The sequence below is a fragment of the Hevea brasiliensis genome, chromosome 15 (genome assembly GCF_030052815.1).
Source record: "Hevea brasiliensis isolate MT/VB/25A 57/8 chromosome 15, ASM3005281v1, whole genome shotgun sequence".
Lineage (NCBI taxonomy): Eukaryota > Viridiplantae > Streptophyta > Magnoliopsida > Malpighiales > Euphorbiaceae > Hevea > Hevea brasiliensis.
The window spans coordinates 4166104-4182049 of NC_079507.1; the positions used below are offsets into that span (position 1 = coordinate 4166104).

Here is a 15946-nt window from a genome sequence, read left to right on the forward strand (position 1 = left end):
ACTTTTCCCGCACTTCACATGCAATATATATATATATATATATATATATATATATATATATATATAAACCATAAATCTCATTGCCAATCAGAGAGGGAAGGGCAGAAACATAAACAAAGAGGTCTTATTTGTCGCACATAACATTTATCAAAAAAAGATAGTTGAAAACTAAGGGAGTGGTGATGCTATACACAGTAAGATAGTAGATATCCACAGTTATCTTCCTTTCGTTCTTTCTTTTGTTCCCTAATTTCCCACCCCTTATTGCAAACTCGATAATCTATTTTGTTTACAATGGATTTTTCTAGTACAGTGATGATTGCAAACTATATATTTCATAAGCTATATATTGCATATCTAATGAAATATGAATGTAAATCTAACAATAATCCCAACACAATATGCACACCAAAAAAGTCACAAAGAGGACAAATTAGATTCAAAGAGAAAAAGCTAAAAGGGTCAAGTAAATTACCAATTGCATGAGATAAAGATTTCAAGACAGTAGTGTGTAAAGCAAATGGACCAAATGTAATAACAAGATATGAGGCTGAAATAATGAATTGAACAATTGATTCCTTCTTAAAATCAATCTGCTTTGGCGATAAATTAGGTAGGTAAAGATATAAGAGTGAGCTTAAAGATTTTTAAACAGTTTTGCTAACTCTTTACCTCACAACATCGTATGTTGTCAGCAAGAACTCCACCACTTGGAAGAATAGCTAGCACCCCATGATGTGATTGATACAAGGGTACATTATCAGAACCATAACCATGTGAATCTGTGTTCCACGTGAAAACCTATATTTTTAAAATGAAACTGCTTATATTTGGATGTGGATCATGCCATAAACTTCCTAATTTGGTTTGGATATGGAAGACTTTTTTTAATGAATACAAAAGGGATTTGTAAGGTGAATGTATGGCGCTGGGAATCTCTAAATACGTTGCCCTGACTACAACCCAAAATTACTTTGCCAGTGCTATCTTAATTTACGATCAAGAGATGAAACTTTTTCTCGATTGCTTAATTTAGAATCACTAGATGCCATCAATGGAACTCAGGCAACAATTCAAACTAACGTCTTATTAGATTGTAGATAGGGAATAAACATCATTGAAAATGTTAGTCCAACTGCTATGAAATGCCAAGAAAATAAAAATAAAAATAAATTAATCCAAGTCCAAGAAATTTCAAACTAAAACCATTTCCATGGTTGGAACAACTACAAGAGTCCTACAAAGCAACAACTAAAACACAAAGCCAGCTTCAAAACAAAATATTAAAGAAAGACTCCATCAGATATACATGAATTTGCATGTATGTCAATATGTGGAATGAAGTTGCATGTGCTACAGCCTCTGCCACAAAATAGTAGATCTATTTCTAACCAATTGTTGCTTCAATCTCCATTTGGTCACCACCAAAATTCCCTGCAAATTTTATTTCACAATTGTGTTAAATTAAACAAAATTATAACAAACGAAATGCTATAAACATAATCACTTTCTAACAGTAAATTGCATAATACAGTTTAATGCAACCACAATCATATAAAATAAAATCACCATGTCCTTCCATGTTATATAGAAAAAAAAAGATTTAAAAGATTCCCATTAATAAAAAGAGGGGAAAAAATGAAAATGCAAGGAGTAAATAAATTCTCTCCCTGGGTGTTTATAGCCACAATATCAAAATTTACACAACTGAATAATCATGCCTCTTGAATACCATGCAATGATTAGAAGATAACACAGAGATCTTAAAATCTTTATCTTCCAAATTCATACGCCTATTCATTTCCAAATCAGGCACTACTCTTGTACATCAATCTTTACACAAGCAAACACTTCAGGTTTTCAAAACAAGTAGTTCAATCATTCACCATATGAAAAAAAACAACAAAGCAAGCCTCCTCAAAGGCAGAAACACTGCAGTGTATTCAAATAGAAGCTTGTTTGGATTGTGGAACCACAAGAATACCATATTATATCAAATCACTAGAATAAGTGCTTGCAAATTAATGACAGTTTCCTAATGACTTTATTTATGCTTATGATTATGGATGCATTAAACTACAAACCGTATTAGGCAATTTCCTGCTAGAAAATGAGACCAAAGTCAGAACAAGTATCATCATCATCTCTCACCCTATCGAAACCAATGACATGTTCACTCATTTCATGAAGAACAGTAGCTATATGACTAAATGCATCAGCTACTTATTCTCGCCAAAACAATGCTTAAGAGCTGTTAGGGAAAGTCAACTATATATTCCTAATTATTATGTATTCCTTGTATAGCCAAGTGTATAGGCATATTTTTGTCTTTGAGAATTTTAGTTCTCTGATTTGAAATCTCTCAAGAGTCCTATGTCTTTGTTACATATTATAGAAGGAAGAAAAGAAATAATAATGTTAGGCAGAATAATCTAGTAGAGAATGTTTTGGAGGGAAATTTTGTTGAGGAAGTTAGAAGGAAGAAACTGAATCACAGTCAGCTAAGGAAGAACTGAATCTGGTCACTGAATCTGGTCACAGTTAGTTGTGTAACTGCTCTATAAAAGGAAAGACCCTCATCTGTATTTAGGCATTCCATTAATGAATCAATAACAGACTCTCTCTCTCATTCTACTCTTTTCTTTTCTCATCTAAATCTAAATTCTCTTCTCATCTACTTCTATTCTCTTGATCTGTTTTCAATCTTGCATTCAGAGGATAAATTAGGGTTGAACCCTAACAATTTGGTATCAGAGCAAGGTTACGACGGGATTAGATCTGCAATTGTGATTCAGCGTCGCATGATGACCAGATCTGGAGTAGTTACTCAGGATTCAACTAATTCAGCCAAAATAGCTGAATTGGAGGAACAAATTAGGGTTATGCAGGAGGTATCGAAGAAGGATAAGGAAGAATTGAGGGGAGAAATTAAGCAAAATGTAGACAAGACCTTGGAGGAGATGCGATCCTTGTTTGCAGTTGTTATGATGGATAAAAGTAAGGGAAATAATTCTGGAGAAAATGAAGTAGTGGATCTCAGAATCGCTGCTTCCTCGGATGGAAGGGAATTCTGCCCAAACCAAACGAGAATGGGAATCAAGAATGTAAAGAAGATAATAATCTTTGGATCTACAGCAGACAATGAAGGTATGTCAAAGATCTTGCCTAAAGTCAAATTAGTGACATTTGATGGGAAGGAACCTAGGGCTTGGGTTAGAAAATGTATCAAATACTTTGAGGTGTATAGAGTACCTAAAGATCAAATGGTAGGAATTGCTAGCCTGTTTTTAATAGATAGGGTGATGCACAGTATCACAATTGGATAAAGGGGGATGGATCTCATGCTTGGGATGATTTTGAAAGGGAATTGTGTGGAAGATTTAGAGAGGAAGGGCTAGAGGATATTGTGGAAGAATTTATGAAGATGAGACAAGAGAGATCTATTGAAGAATACTTGGATAAGTTTGAGGATATTAGAATAAGGCTGGAAAGGGTGATGCCTAGTTTGGGAGAAGCCTATTTCCTTTCTGGTTTCATTGGAGGATTGAGAGATGACATTAGACCCATGGTGAGAATGATGAGACCTACTAACCTTGCCCACGCTTTTGAAATTGCAAAATTTCAAGAACAAATACTTAATTGTAGTAAGAAACCTAATTCTTTCACCGAACCTACGAGCAGTGCGAACTTCCTTTGTTCCATCATCATCATCTTTTCCTTACAAATCTGCCCCAACTTATCAAAATTTTCCTTGTGCACCCAAACCACCCAATTCGATCAAAATAATAACTCAAATGACCCATCTCCACCCAAAAACCAAGACTTGCAACCAGTCAAGCTTCACAACCAAAGCGCTACTAGACCAAATCCTAATATCGCACCTAATTCCAAAAACATTAGACAACCAAGGCCCCGCTTTAAATGTGGAGATAAGTACTTTCTGGTCATCAATGTAAGCAATGTAAACTGTGATCGCTATTCAATCTTGTGAATATGAGGAATCTACATTTCAAATGCAAGGGCAGGATATGGAAGATGGGGAAGAAGTGTGGCATGATGTTATGGAAGGGAATGGAAGCGGAGAAGTAGATGAAATAACCCTTTCTGTACATGCTATTGAGGGTAGACAGGGGATAAAAACTATAAGGATGTTAGGGAAGCATAAGAACAGGGAGTTATTGATTTTAATTGACTCTGGCAGCACTAATAGCTTCTTAGAAGTTAAAGTATCAAGGGATTTGAAGGTGCTGTAGTAGATGTGATTGCTTGCGATAAAGAGCTTATGGCGAGAAGAATTTCCAAGACTTGTATCAGTCTAATTTTAACTGGAAAATGCATCATTATTCTTTCTGTTTTGACTTGAGTTCTTTGGATATGGGGAGCTTTGATATAATACTTGGAGTTGATTGGTGAAAACTTTTAATCCAATTTTATTTGACTTTGAGAGTTCCTCGATCGGTTTCCACGAGTGGTACAATGATTACATTACAAGGAATCACAGATGCTACTACACAGCAAACACTTTTGAATTGTACGAACTGTGGTAAGCTAGTTCATAAGAAGGGAGGAGACTTTCAAACCCCATTATTATGTCTACAAATTTCTCCAGTCAGGGTCTAATGTCAGAAAATCGCCATGGCAACTAATTCATCCTCTACTACTTATCCTATGGATTTGCAACTATTATTGGACAAATTCCATTGTATATTTGAGGATCCTAAAGTGTTGACACCTTTTAGAAGCCATAATCACTCAATTCCTTTACTGCCATCTGCTCAGCCTGTTAATATCAGGCCATATAGGTATCCACACTTCCAAAAGACTGAAATAGAAAAATTGGTGAAAGAAATGTTAGGGAGTAGAGTCATACAGTAGAATGTAATGACCCTTATGCTTCTCCAGTGTTGCTTGTCAAGAAAAAAGATAGCTCATGGAGGTTTTGTGTTGATTACAGAAGATTGAATGATCTCACCATTAAAGATAAATTTCCAATTCCTATTATAGATGATCTTCTAGATGAGCTTCACGGTGCTTCAATCTTTTCTAAGATTGATTTGAAAGCTGGATACCATCAAATTAGAATGAATCCCTCAGATGTTCATAAGACAGCCTTTAGAACACATCATGGGCACTATGAGTTTACTGTCATGCCTTTTGGGTTGACAAATGCTCCAGCCACATTTCAAGCTCTTATGAACCACATTTTTCAATCTTTGCTGAGGAAGTTTGTTTTGGTATTCTTTGATGACATTTTGATATATAGTTCTTCATGGAAAGAGCATTTGTAGCACCTAGAAGAAGTGTTTAAAATCCTGCAACAACAGCAGCTGTATGCTAAGCTTAGCAAGTGTTCTTTTGGGCAGCATGAGATTGATTATTTGGGACACATTATTTCTGGCAAAGGCGTAGCAACTGATCCTACTAAGATACAAGCCATGATATCTTGGCCTACTCCCAAATCAGTTAAAGAACTCAGGAGTTTCTTGGGATTAACTGGCTACTATAGGAAATTTGTTCCTCATTATGGAATAATTAGCAAGCCCTTTACTGATTTACTCAAAAAAGATGCATTTCAATGGGATGAGAAAGCACAACAGGCCTTTGAGCAACTTAGGGCTGCTATGTCCCAAGCTCCTGTGTTAGCCTTGCCAAATTTTACAAAACCTTTCATAGTGGAGACTGATGCTAGTGGTATGGGTATGGGAGCTTTGGCTGCAGGATGGGCATCCACTTGCCTTCATTTCTAAGGCATTTGGTCCTAGGACAAGGTCTTTATCAGTTTATGAAAGGGAATTATTGGCTATAACATTTACTGTGTCAAAATGGAGACATTACTTGGAACAGGGACCCTTTTTCATAAAGACTGATCATGAAAGTATCAAACATTTGTTAGAGCAGAGGTTGCATACTAACTTGCAACTTCGAGGGGTTTCTAAATTGCCGGAGTGCAATACAGAATCCGATCTGAGAAGAGGGTGGATAATAAGGTGGCAGATGCCCTGTCTAGGAGACTTGCACCTTTGGAAGCTACTTTACTGGCCTTGCATTCTTCTTCTCTGCAGCCTACTTGGATGTCACAATTAATTCATAGCTATGCTACTGATAAGCAAGCTAATGACTTAATTTCTCACCTTTCTATTGATGCAAATGCACATCCTGGGTACTCTCTGAAAGATGGATTGTTGTTTTACAAAGACAGACTTTATGTGGGTAGAACAGGACATTTGAGGGAGCATTTATTAGCTCTCTATCACAATTCACACTTAGGAGGACACTGAGGAATTAATGCTACTACAGTGAGACTTAGCAGGCATTTCTTTTGGCCTGGGATGCTTAAGGCAGTAGTTGAGTAGATAAGAAGTTGTGATGTTTGTGCCAGGTGTAAGGTTGAGACTTGTGCCACCGGGTCACATTCTTACTGCATTCCTCATCAAGCTTGGCAGCACATCACTATGGACTTTGTGGAGCAGTTGCCAAAGTCCAAAGGCAAAGACACCATTCTTGTGGTTATTTGCAAATTTACTAAGTATGCTCACTTTTTGCCACTTCAGCATCCCTTTTCTGCCTCTGATGTTGCCAAATTATTCTTGGATTTTGTCTTCAAATTACATTGTTGTCCTATTACTATTATCTCTGATAGAGATAAGATTTTTACTAGTTCTTTTTGGAAAGAACTATTCAGGTTGTTGGGAACCAAATTGGCTTATACTTCAGCATACCATCCCCAATCAGATGGTCAGTCTGAAAGGCTAAACCAAAGTCTGGAAGGGTACTTGAGGTGTAATTGTTATCAACAACCACATTCTTGGGCCAAGTGGTTACCATTGGCTGAGTGGTGGTATAATACTAGCCATCATTCTTCCTTGAAAATGACTCCATTTGAGGCTCTCTATGGTTACAAGCCACCTCCCTTGACATTTACGCTTTGGATAATCTTTGTTGTAGGTGTTGTTGTTGACTTTGTGAAGGATAGGCAGACATGTCTCACTAATTAGGGACAATCTACTAATGGCTCGAATAGGATGAAACAAAGATGCAGATAAAAAGAGATCCGAGAGGACTTTTGAAGTGGGGACTGGTTTACCTTAAGTTGCAGCCCTACTGGACAAACATCGGTGGCTCTAAGAAAGAATTTCAAGCTAGCAGCAAGGTTCTATGGTCCATTCCAGGTAGAGGCTATAGTGGATTCTGTTGCTTATAAATTGAAGTTACCTCCCACAGCATCCATTCATCATGTTTTTCACGTGTCACTCTTAAAGAGAAAAGTAGGTGAAGGTAATGTTGTAGTCCAAGATTTTCCCACTTTTCAGGATGACATGATTGTGGTAGCTCCTGAGAGGGTGTTGAAGACAAGAATTGTAACTAGGCAACAGCAACAGGTCCTTCAAGGCCTCATTAAATGGCATCATTATCCTGAGTAGGAAGCTACATCGGAAGATCAGTCTTTAATCCAGAGCCACATTTCTGACTTCAAATCTTCCTGGGGACAAGAAGATTGTCTTGGGGGGGGGGGGTATTGTTACATATTATAGAAGGAAGAAAAGAAATAATAATGTTAGGCAGAATAATCTAGTAGAGAATGTTTTGGAGGGAAATGTTGTTGACGAAGTTAGAAGGAAGAACTGAATCACAGTCACGGCTAAGGAAAACAAAAGGTCACGATTAGTTGTGTAATCGCTTCTATAAAAGGAAAGACCCTCATCTGTATTCAGGCATTCCATTAATGAATCAATAACAGACTTTCTCTCTCTCATTCTACTCTTTTCTTTTCTCATCTAAATCTAAATTCTCTTCTCATCTACTTCTATTCTCTTGATCTGTTTTCAATCTTGCATTCAGAGGATAAATTAGGGTTGAACCCTAACAGTCTTCGAACTCTATCTGTGTGTACCAAACCCAATGTGAAATGAGGTCCCCCATATAAGATGATCTTTTGTTCTCACGTCCTACCCTAGAAGCACCGCTGGCCATCAACCGGCCTTCCCCTAGAATTCAGCGCCTGGAAGAACATATGGCCTTCACGTGCCCTTTTTGTTCCATTGACCTCGCCCCACAATTCGACAAGTGAGGCTGTTTTCGGTGATCGTTTTCGCTCCGGCTTGCCCCTACTTCGTCGACTTGAAGAGGGGACGCCACCCTAGTGTGCTACTGCCCTATTTGGTGACTTCTTGAAAATGCTCCTGCTCATCCTTTCTGACTACAGGTTTTGTTTCATACTATTTTTGGTGTTGCTCTCTCTAGCTTGTGCGTTTTTTGCTTGATTCGATTACTGATTCTTGGGTTTCTATTTGTGGCACTGGGTTTGTGTTTCTTGGTAGCCTGGTGAAGAATTAAGTGATGCTTTAGTTAGCCTGTGGTAGTCTCATATAGAATGACAGAAAGTTAATCTATCATAGCGGATGTGATTTCTTGAAAGAGGAAACCAGAAGGAATAAGAAGGAATTGAAAGAAGAAATTAAGCAAAGTGTTCAACAAGGAGTTCAAAGAGGTAAAATTGATACCATAAATGTTCTTCTGGAAGAATTGTGATCCAAAATTGGGGGAAATCTACTTGAAAAAAGCAGAGGAATGCATCAGGGTGACAATAAGGAAGCTGGTGCCTCTGTTGCTACTATTGGGGGAAGGGGAATTATTCCCACATCAAAGGAGAACAATAATGTAACTCAGAAAGGTGATAACAATAGCTCTGGATCTGCAATGGATGCAAAAGGTATGTCCAAGATTTTACCAAAAGTTAAATTGATTGCTTTTAATGGCAAAGAACCTAAGGCTTGGCTAAGGAAATGTACTAAGTATTTTGAGATGTATGGCGTTCCTGAGGATGGGAATAGCAAGTTTATTCTTGATAGAAAGAGTTGATGCATATCATAATTGGGGTAAGGGTGATAGAGATCATTCTTAGAGAAGATTTTGAGAAGGAATTGTGTTGCATGTGTGGGGATGAAGAATTGGGAGATGTAGTTGAAAAATTTATGAGATTAAGGCAAGAAAGCGCTCTTGAAGAGTATCGAGATAGATTTGAAGATTGAGAATCAGGTTGGAAAGAGTTATGCCTAACCTAGGGGAAGCTTCCTTTTTTTTTTTTTTTTTGTCAAGCATTATTAGTGGATCAAGGAATGACATTAGACCCATGGTTAAAATGATGAAACCAGTTAATCTTTCTCAAGCTATTGAGGTTGCAAGATTGCAAGAACAACTCATAAATTCTACCAAGAAACCGACTCCTTACTCTAGACTCTACCAAGCTAATGACAGATCTAACACTTTCTCACCTTCAGCACCTCTCACCTATAAATTTAATCAACCTTTGTCAAAGTTATCCCTATGCTCCCAAACCTCCAATGATAGACCAGAATTCCAATTCAAAACAATCAAATTCTGTGCAGAAAACCTTACCTACTACCAGTCAATCTTCTATAAATCAGCCCTGTCACTAAGACTGATTCCATCAATTCCACTAATCCAAATTCAATTAAGCAACCCAGGCCCTGCTTTAAGTGTGGAGAAAAATACAACCTTGGCCATCAATGTAAACAGAAAACATTAATGTCCTTGCAAGTGACTAAGAAGGAAAGAGAAATTTTCCTATTGTAGGGAAACGAAGAAGAGGAGGAAGAATGGCATGATGCAATGCAGGGAGATGTACTACCCGACAATGATAAGGCAATAACTCTTTCAGTTCATGCTTTGAAGGGAATTCAAAAGGCTGAAACTATTAGGGTTATTGGCAAGTTTCAAAACAGGGAATTTTCCTAATTCTGGTGGACAGTGGAAGTAGCATAGCTTCTTGGATACCAAAGTAGCTAGGGAATTGAAAGTTCCATTTGTAGAAGTAACTGCAATTTTTTTTAAGGTAGCAGATGGTAGAAAAATTGTTAGTACTTGTATTTGCTAGCATTTAGCTAAAAGATTCATCAATATCCTTTCAGCTTTGACTTCAGATTGTTAGAAATGGGCAATTTTGATATGATCCCTGGAGTTGATTGGCTTAAACACTTTAATCCCATTTTATTTGATTTCCAGTATTTTAAAATCAGTTTCAAGAAGGATGGGAAGGAGATAATATTGCAGGGAGTTAGTGATATGGGGTTTCAATCCAAGCTACTAAATTGTTTGAGTTATCAGCAGCTCTTACAAAAGCAAGGGAAGGATTTTCAAACTCCTTTATTCTGTGTGGAACTGTCTCGATCACCTTCAACTGCATTCAAATTACTGCAGTAGGTAATGTTGTTTCAAATACTCCTGATACTAATTCAGTTGAATTAAAGAATCTATTAAATAAGTATCAGTGTATTTTTGAAGATCCAAAGACCTTACCACCAATTAGAAGTCACAGTCATTCTATTCCCTTTGTACCAACAGCAGAACCTGTGAATATTAGGCCCTATAGGTACCATCATTTTCAGAAAGCAGAAATAGAGAAATTGGCGGATGAAATGTTACAAAATGAGGTCATACAACCCAACACCAGTCCTTATTCTTCTCCAAGACTTCTTGTATGAAAAAGGATGGTTCTTGGAGGTTTTGCATTGACTATAGAAAGTTAAAGGACCTCACTATTAAAGACAAGTTCCCAATTCCAATAATTGATGATCCTTTAAATGAGCTTCATGGTGCTTTAATCTTTTCTAAGATTGATTTAAAGGCAGGTTACCACCAAATCAGGATGAGTCCACCTGATATTCATAAAACAACCTTTAGGACCCATAATGGGCATTATGAATTTACTGTTATGCCCTTTGGGCTAACAAATGCGCCTGCCACTTTTCAGGCTCTTATGAATCACATATTTCAACCCTATTTGAGGAAGTTTGTGTCAGTATTCTTTGATGATATCCTCATACATAGCTCATCATGGGAACAACATTTGCAAAACTTGGAATTAGTGTTTGAAGTGTTGAAACAACAACAGCTGTATGCCAAACTCAGTAAGTGTCCATTTAGCAAAACTGAGATAGATTATTTGGGCCTTAATATATCTGGAAAGGAGTTGCCCTGCACCGCCAAGATTCAAGTCATTACGTATTGGCCAACCCCTAAATCGGTGAAAGAATTGAGAAGGTATTATGGAAAATTTGTCCACAATTATGGTATAATCGAAACCTCTTCTTGATATGTTAAAAAAGGATGCTTTCCAATGGACTGATGCAGCTCAATATGCATTTGATAATCTTAGAACAATCATGTTTCAAGCACCAGTATTAGCACTTCCTGATTTCTCTAAGCCATTTACTTTTGAAATAGATGCTAGTGGTTCTAGGATGGAGGCAGTCTTGCAACAGAAAGGGCATCCCATTGCATATTTCTCTAAGGCATTTGGTCCCAAAACAAAGGCCTTGTCAGTCTGTGACAGAGAGTTGTTGGCCATTACTTTTGTTGTCTCCAAGTATAGATATTACTTGGAGCAAGGTCCATTTTTTATTAAGACTGACCATGAGAGTATTAAGCACTTGATGGAGCAAATATTGCATACCAACTCGCAATGAAGGGGTGTTTCTAAATTATTAGGGTTGCAATACAAGATTTTGTGTAGAAAGGGTGTAGATAACAAAGTTGCTGATGCTTTGTCTAGAAAACCTACAGTAGCAGATGCTGAATTACACTCTTCATGCCTCCTTGCACTCTACTTGGATGACTCAATTGTCTCACAATTATGATGGGGATCCTAAAGCAGCAGAATTAATATCTCATCTTTCAATAGATGAGCAGGCTCATCCTGGGTACTCTTATAAGGATAGCCTCTTGCTTTATAAGGATAAGCTGTATGTAGGGAGTAATAGGAATTTAAAAGAGCATCTACTGGCTCTTTATCACAAATCTCACTTTGGTGGACACTCCGAAATTAATGCCACTTTTGTATAGTTAAATAATAATCTGCAGCAAAGAGGTATGTCAAGTTCTTGGAACTGGATTATAAAATGCTATACAGGAAGGGTATTAAAAATAAGGTGGCAGATGCTTTATCCAGGAGGTCTATTGATGTGGGTACCCACTTTTATTTTATGTATTCAGTGGTAATTCTTACTTGGATGCAAAAGTTGATTGCTATTTATGGGAGAGCCTCTGATTTAATTAAGAGGCTGTCATTGGATAAGGATGCTGTTTCTGGGTGTTAGGTGAAAAATGGGATTCTGTGTTACAGAGACAAAATGCATGTGGGAGTTAAAACCAATTTAAGGCATGGTCCATTTAAAGCCCACTAATTAGAGGTCTTGGTTGCCTATGGCAAAATGGTGGTACTATTCATCTTCTCACAATGCTATTCAAATGACTCCATTTGATGCATTGTATGGGTATGCTCCTTCCACATTTCATGAAGATTCTTCAGTTGATTCATTAGTAGGAGCTGTAAGGAAGTTATTAAAAGAGAGGCAGCAGCTTAAGCATCTATTGAAAGAGAATTGACAAGTGGCCTAGAACAGAATGACACAGCAGGCTGACAAAAGGAGGACTGATAGGGAGTTTGGTGTTGGGGATTGGGTTTATTTGAAGCTCCAGCTATACAGGCAAACTTAAATTGATGTAAGACAAGTCCTTGAGCTGCCTGCCAAGTTTTATGGGCCATACAGAATTTTGGCAAGAGTTGGGAAGGTGACTTATCACCTGGATTTGCCTCCAAAATCTACTATTCATCCTGTTTTTTCATGCGTCTATGCATGAGAAGAAGGTTGGAGATGGTGTTTTTGTTGCTACCGATTGGCCTATTATGGAAGATGATCACATTCAAGTGGCTCCTGAGCAGGTATTGTAGACGAGTTGTCATGAGAGGGGACCAGCATGTGGAACAAGGGCTTATAAAATGGCTTAATCTGTTGGCAAAAGATGCCACCTGGGAGGATAGTGCTTTACTGAAGGCCAGTTCCCTGAAGTTCCACTTTCTTGGGGACAAGAAAATACTAGAGGAGGGGGTATTGTTACATATTATAGGAGGAAATATAAGAATAAGATGTGATTAGGAATTCTAGAAGAGTTGAGGAGTTAGTAATTAGCAGGAAGCGTAACTAATTCTGTTGTGTTAACTAGAATCGTCAGCTGAAGTATTTACAAGACAGTTATTGTTTATAAATACTTCAACTGTCACCTTGTTGTAATTCATTCCAGGAATTAGCAAGAATACAGTCTCTCTCTTCTATTCTCTCTGCTTTCTATTCTTACCTCTATTCCCCTGTTTCTTTCTCTCTAACATTGAGCTTCTGGTGTTGCAAGAACTACAGCAGGTAGCCCCTGAAAAAGCATTGCAGTCACGCGTTATCACCAGGAACAGCCTACCAGTCTCAAAAGTTCTCATCAAATAGCTTCACTATTCAGCAACATGGGAGGATGCCTCTTTCATCATGTCCAAATTTCCAAATTTTGCACCCTTCTTGGGGCAAGAAGGTGCTAAAGATTGTTAAATATGTGAGGAAAAAGTACAGAAGGAAGAAGTCTAGAGAATAGTTAAGAGGATGAACTGTTATAGAGGTAGTTAAGAGGAGTCATTTAGACAAGAACAGCTGTAACTACTTCAGTTAGAATAACTGAAGCTAGCTGAAGCCGTATAAATAAGTAGAAAGAACACTTGAAATGATAACTGAAGTTCTCATCTCTCTAATTCTTTCTTCTCTCTATCTCTGCTATTAACTCTCTCTAAATTCTCTATTTCTTTTCTTCCTAATTCTTTTCTTTCCCAGTTACCTATAACTGCCTCATTAGGGATTCAAACCCTAACAAAGGGGAAGGCAAGAAGGAAACAAACAATAATCTAATCTTACTTTGTCAGTTATCTTCTTGTTTCCTCTTCATGCTCTCATGCTTCCAGTTATCTTCTTGTTTCTCTTCATGTTCTCATGCTTCCAGCTATCTTCTTGTTTCCTCTTCATGCTCTCATGCTTCTCTCCCTGCACAACCATTATCAAATTCCAACAAATGCCAAACAAAAATACTACACAAATAAAAAAGAAGCACTGAAGATGCAACAGAGGAAATTTCCTCATACAAGCTAAAACCAAAATGATCCCATCAGAAAAGAATTACAGCACGGTTAAGCCATTTCAGCACAGTAACAAGTTGGATGGTTCTGAACAAGCAAAGATGTATCATTGACAGTAACAAAAACACAAAATTAAAAGCTTACTGGGCTAAGGATATGGCAGTTCATGATATCACCCCTGTTAATGAATGAAGTTTTGATATCAAAACTGGCAGAATAAACAATTTTTGGATTAAATTCGGATGCACTGCAGTTGGTTTCCTCGAAGACAAACAATTTAAGAGTGCGGGGGTAATCATCTTCAATAGTAGCATGATATCTAAAAGGACGAGGAGTCCCAGTGTGCAGATAACAGAAACGCTGATTCCCCAAGTGCAAAATAAAACTGCTACAATCCAAGTCATAAAAAGAGTCAACTTCTTCCCTCATTGATATAGTCTTGATTGGGAGGCTGCTGAACATTCTTGGATTTTGGTCTATATTAGACAAGGGCCCTGACCTTAAGATACGGTTGTGGAGAAGTCCATGCAAACCATAAAGGTATTTGTCGCTGCTATCTTCCCCAACTGCAGTAAAAGTGAGAAAATCGTCATCGGTAATCTTCTCTTTCTCCAACTTCGTCGAGGATGTCCATTCTAAGGTGTCCAGATTGAAGACTGAAAGTACCCTGAAATGGTCTGCATCACGGCCAACAAAGAAAATAAACCTTCCGCCAACAAAGGAGAAGTGCCACCAGGTCGGAATATCTATTGGCGGATCATCAAGAACCATCCATTTATCGCTCTCAGGATCAAAGCATTCAAAGAATCTGACAGAATTATCGACGGGCATCCCTTTCTCGTTATAACAAGGTAGAGTGAAGTCAGCAGGAATGCTGCCACTAAGAACAAAAATCTTACCATCAGCCACAACTGCACATGGATTACTTTTTCCGGTGTTCATAGACACACCCCTTTTCATCGAACCTTTGCCGTCAATAGGGTCAAAGATATACACATCTTTTGGGAACCATTGATCAAAAGGAGCCATGGGATCCTCCAAGTCGTGTTCCCCACCAAGAAAGTAGAATTCAGACCCCAACTGGACGGAGCACATTCCTCTGGGATATTCTCGTTCCGGAAATTCAAGAATCGCAGAGAGATGATGAGGTTCCGCTGTTTCATCTTTTGGGATCTTGATTTCAAACATAGAGAGAACCATTTCTCCACATCCATGACGCAACAACATGTAAATCGTTGTACTCATTTCCTCGGCGAATTCGGTTTCGATAAAGGAAGAATAGGTTTGGAGCTAATCTTCAATTCGAAGTGTCTGAAGAATTTTCAGATGGAGGGCTTAGGCTCACAATTTGGGTATCGAGACGAAGGAGGAGAACATTGGGTAAAAATACCGTAAAAATGAAATATGTAATTTAAAATTAATTATAATAATAAATAATTAAATTTAGTTGATTAATAAAAATTAAAATTAATTTTAAAATAAGTAGAATTTTCTTTATATTATTAATGATATTAAAAAAATTAAAAAACATTTAAATAAACTTAATTAGTTGGATTTGAAATCTCTATTTTGATTAATTCAAAAATAATTTAATAATTATTTTTATTTTAAAAATTTTAAACTCAATTGATTAGATTGATTTTTACTTAAATTTAAATTTTATTTTATTTTATTTAAAAATTTTTAATTCTGTCTATATTTAAATTTTATTTAATTAAATTTTTTAATATAATTTAAAATAAAATTTTATAAAATAATAATTATAATTGTACGATCAATTGTTTCCCAAAATCATTACTTCATTTAAAAAAATTAATCCATTTTTTTAATAATTAACTAAGTACACAAATTCACTTTTTTTTTGTAACATTTATATTTTATAAAAGCTTGTGTATTTTAACTTCATTTTTTATGATATTTTTCCTTTAAGACTATCTTTTAAAATTGAGTAATTATTAAATTTATAATTTAATTTTT

General features: G+C 36.9%; 1 protein-coding gene across 1 annotated transcript; it reads right to left on the bottom strand.

Moving 5' to 3' along the window:
* Window positions 1–1146: 1146 nt before the first annotated feature.
* LOC110640197 (uncharacterized) lies at window positions 1147–15355 on the bottom strand. Its single transcript, XM_021791417.2, has 3 exons — window positions 14114–15355; window positions 13752–13877; window positions 1147–1434 (listed from the first exon to the last, which is right to left on the bottom strand). Exons 1-2 carry the CDS (start codon window positions 15212–15214, stop codon window positions 13779–13781), a joined length of 1200 nt encoding a protein of 399 aa, XP_021647109.2. The 5' UTR covers window positions 15215–15355; the 3' UTR covers window positions 1147–1434; window positions 13752–13778.
* Between the last annotated feature and the right edge of the window lie 591 nt (window positions 15356–15946).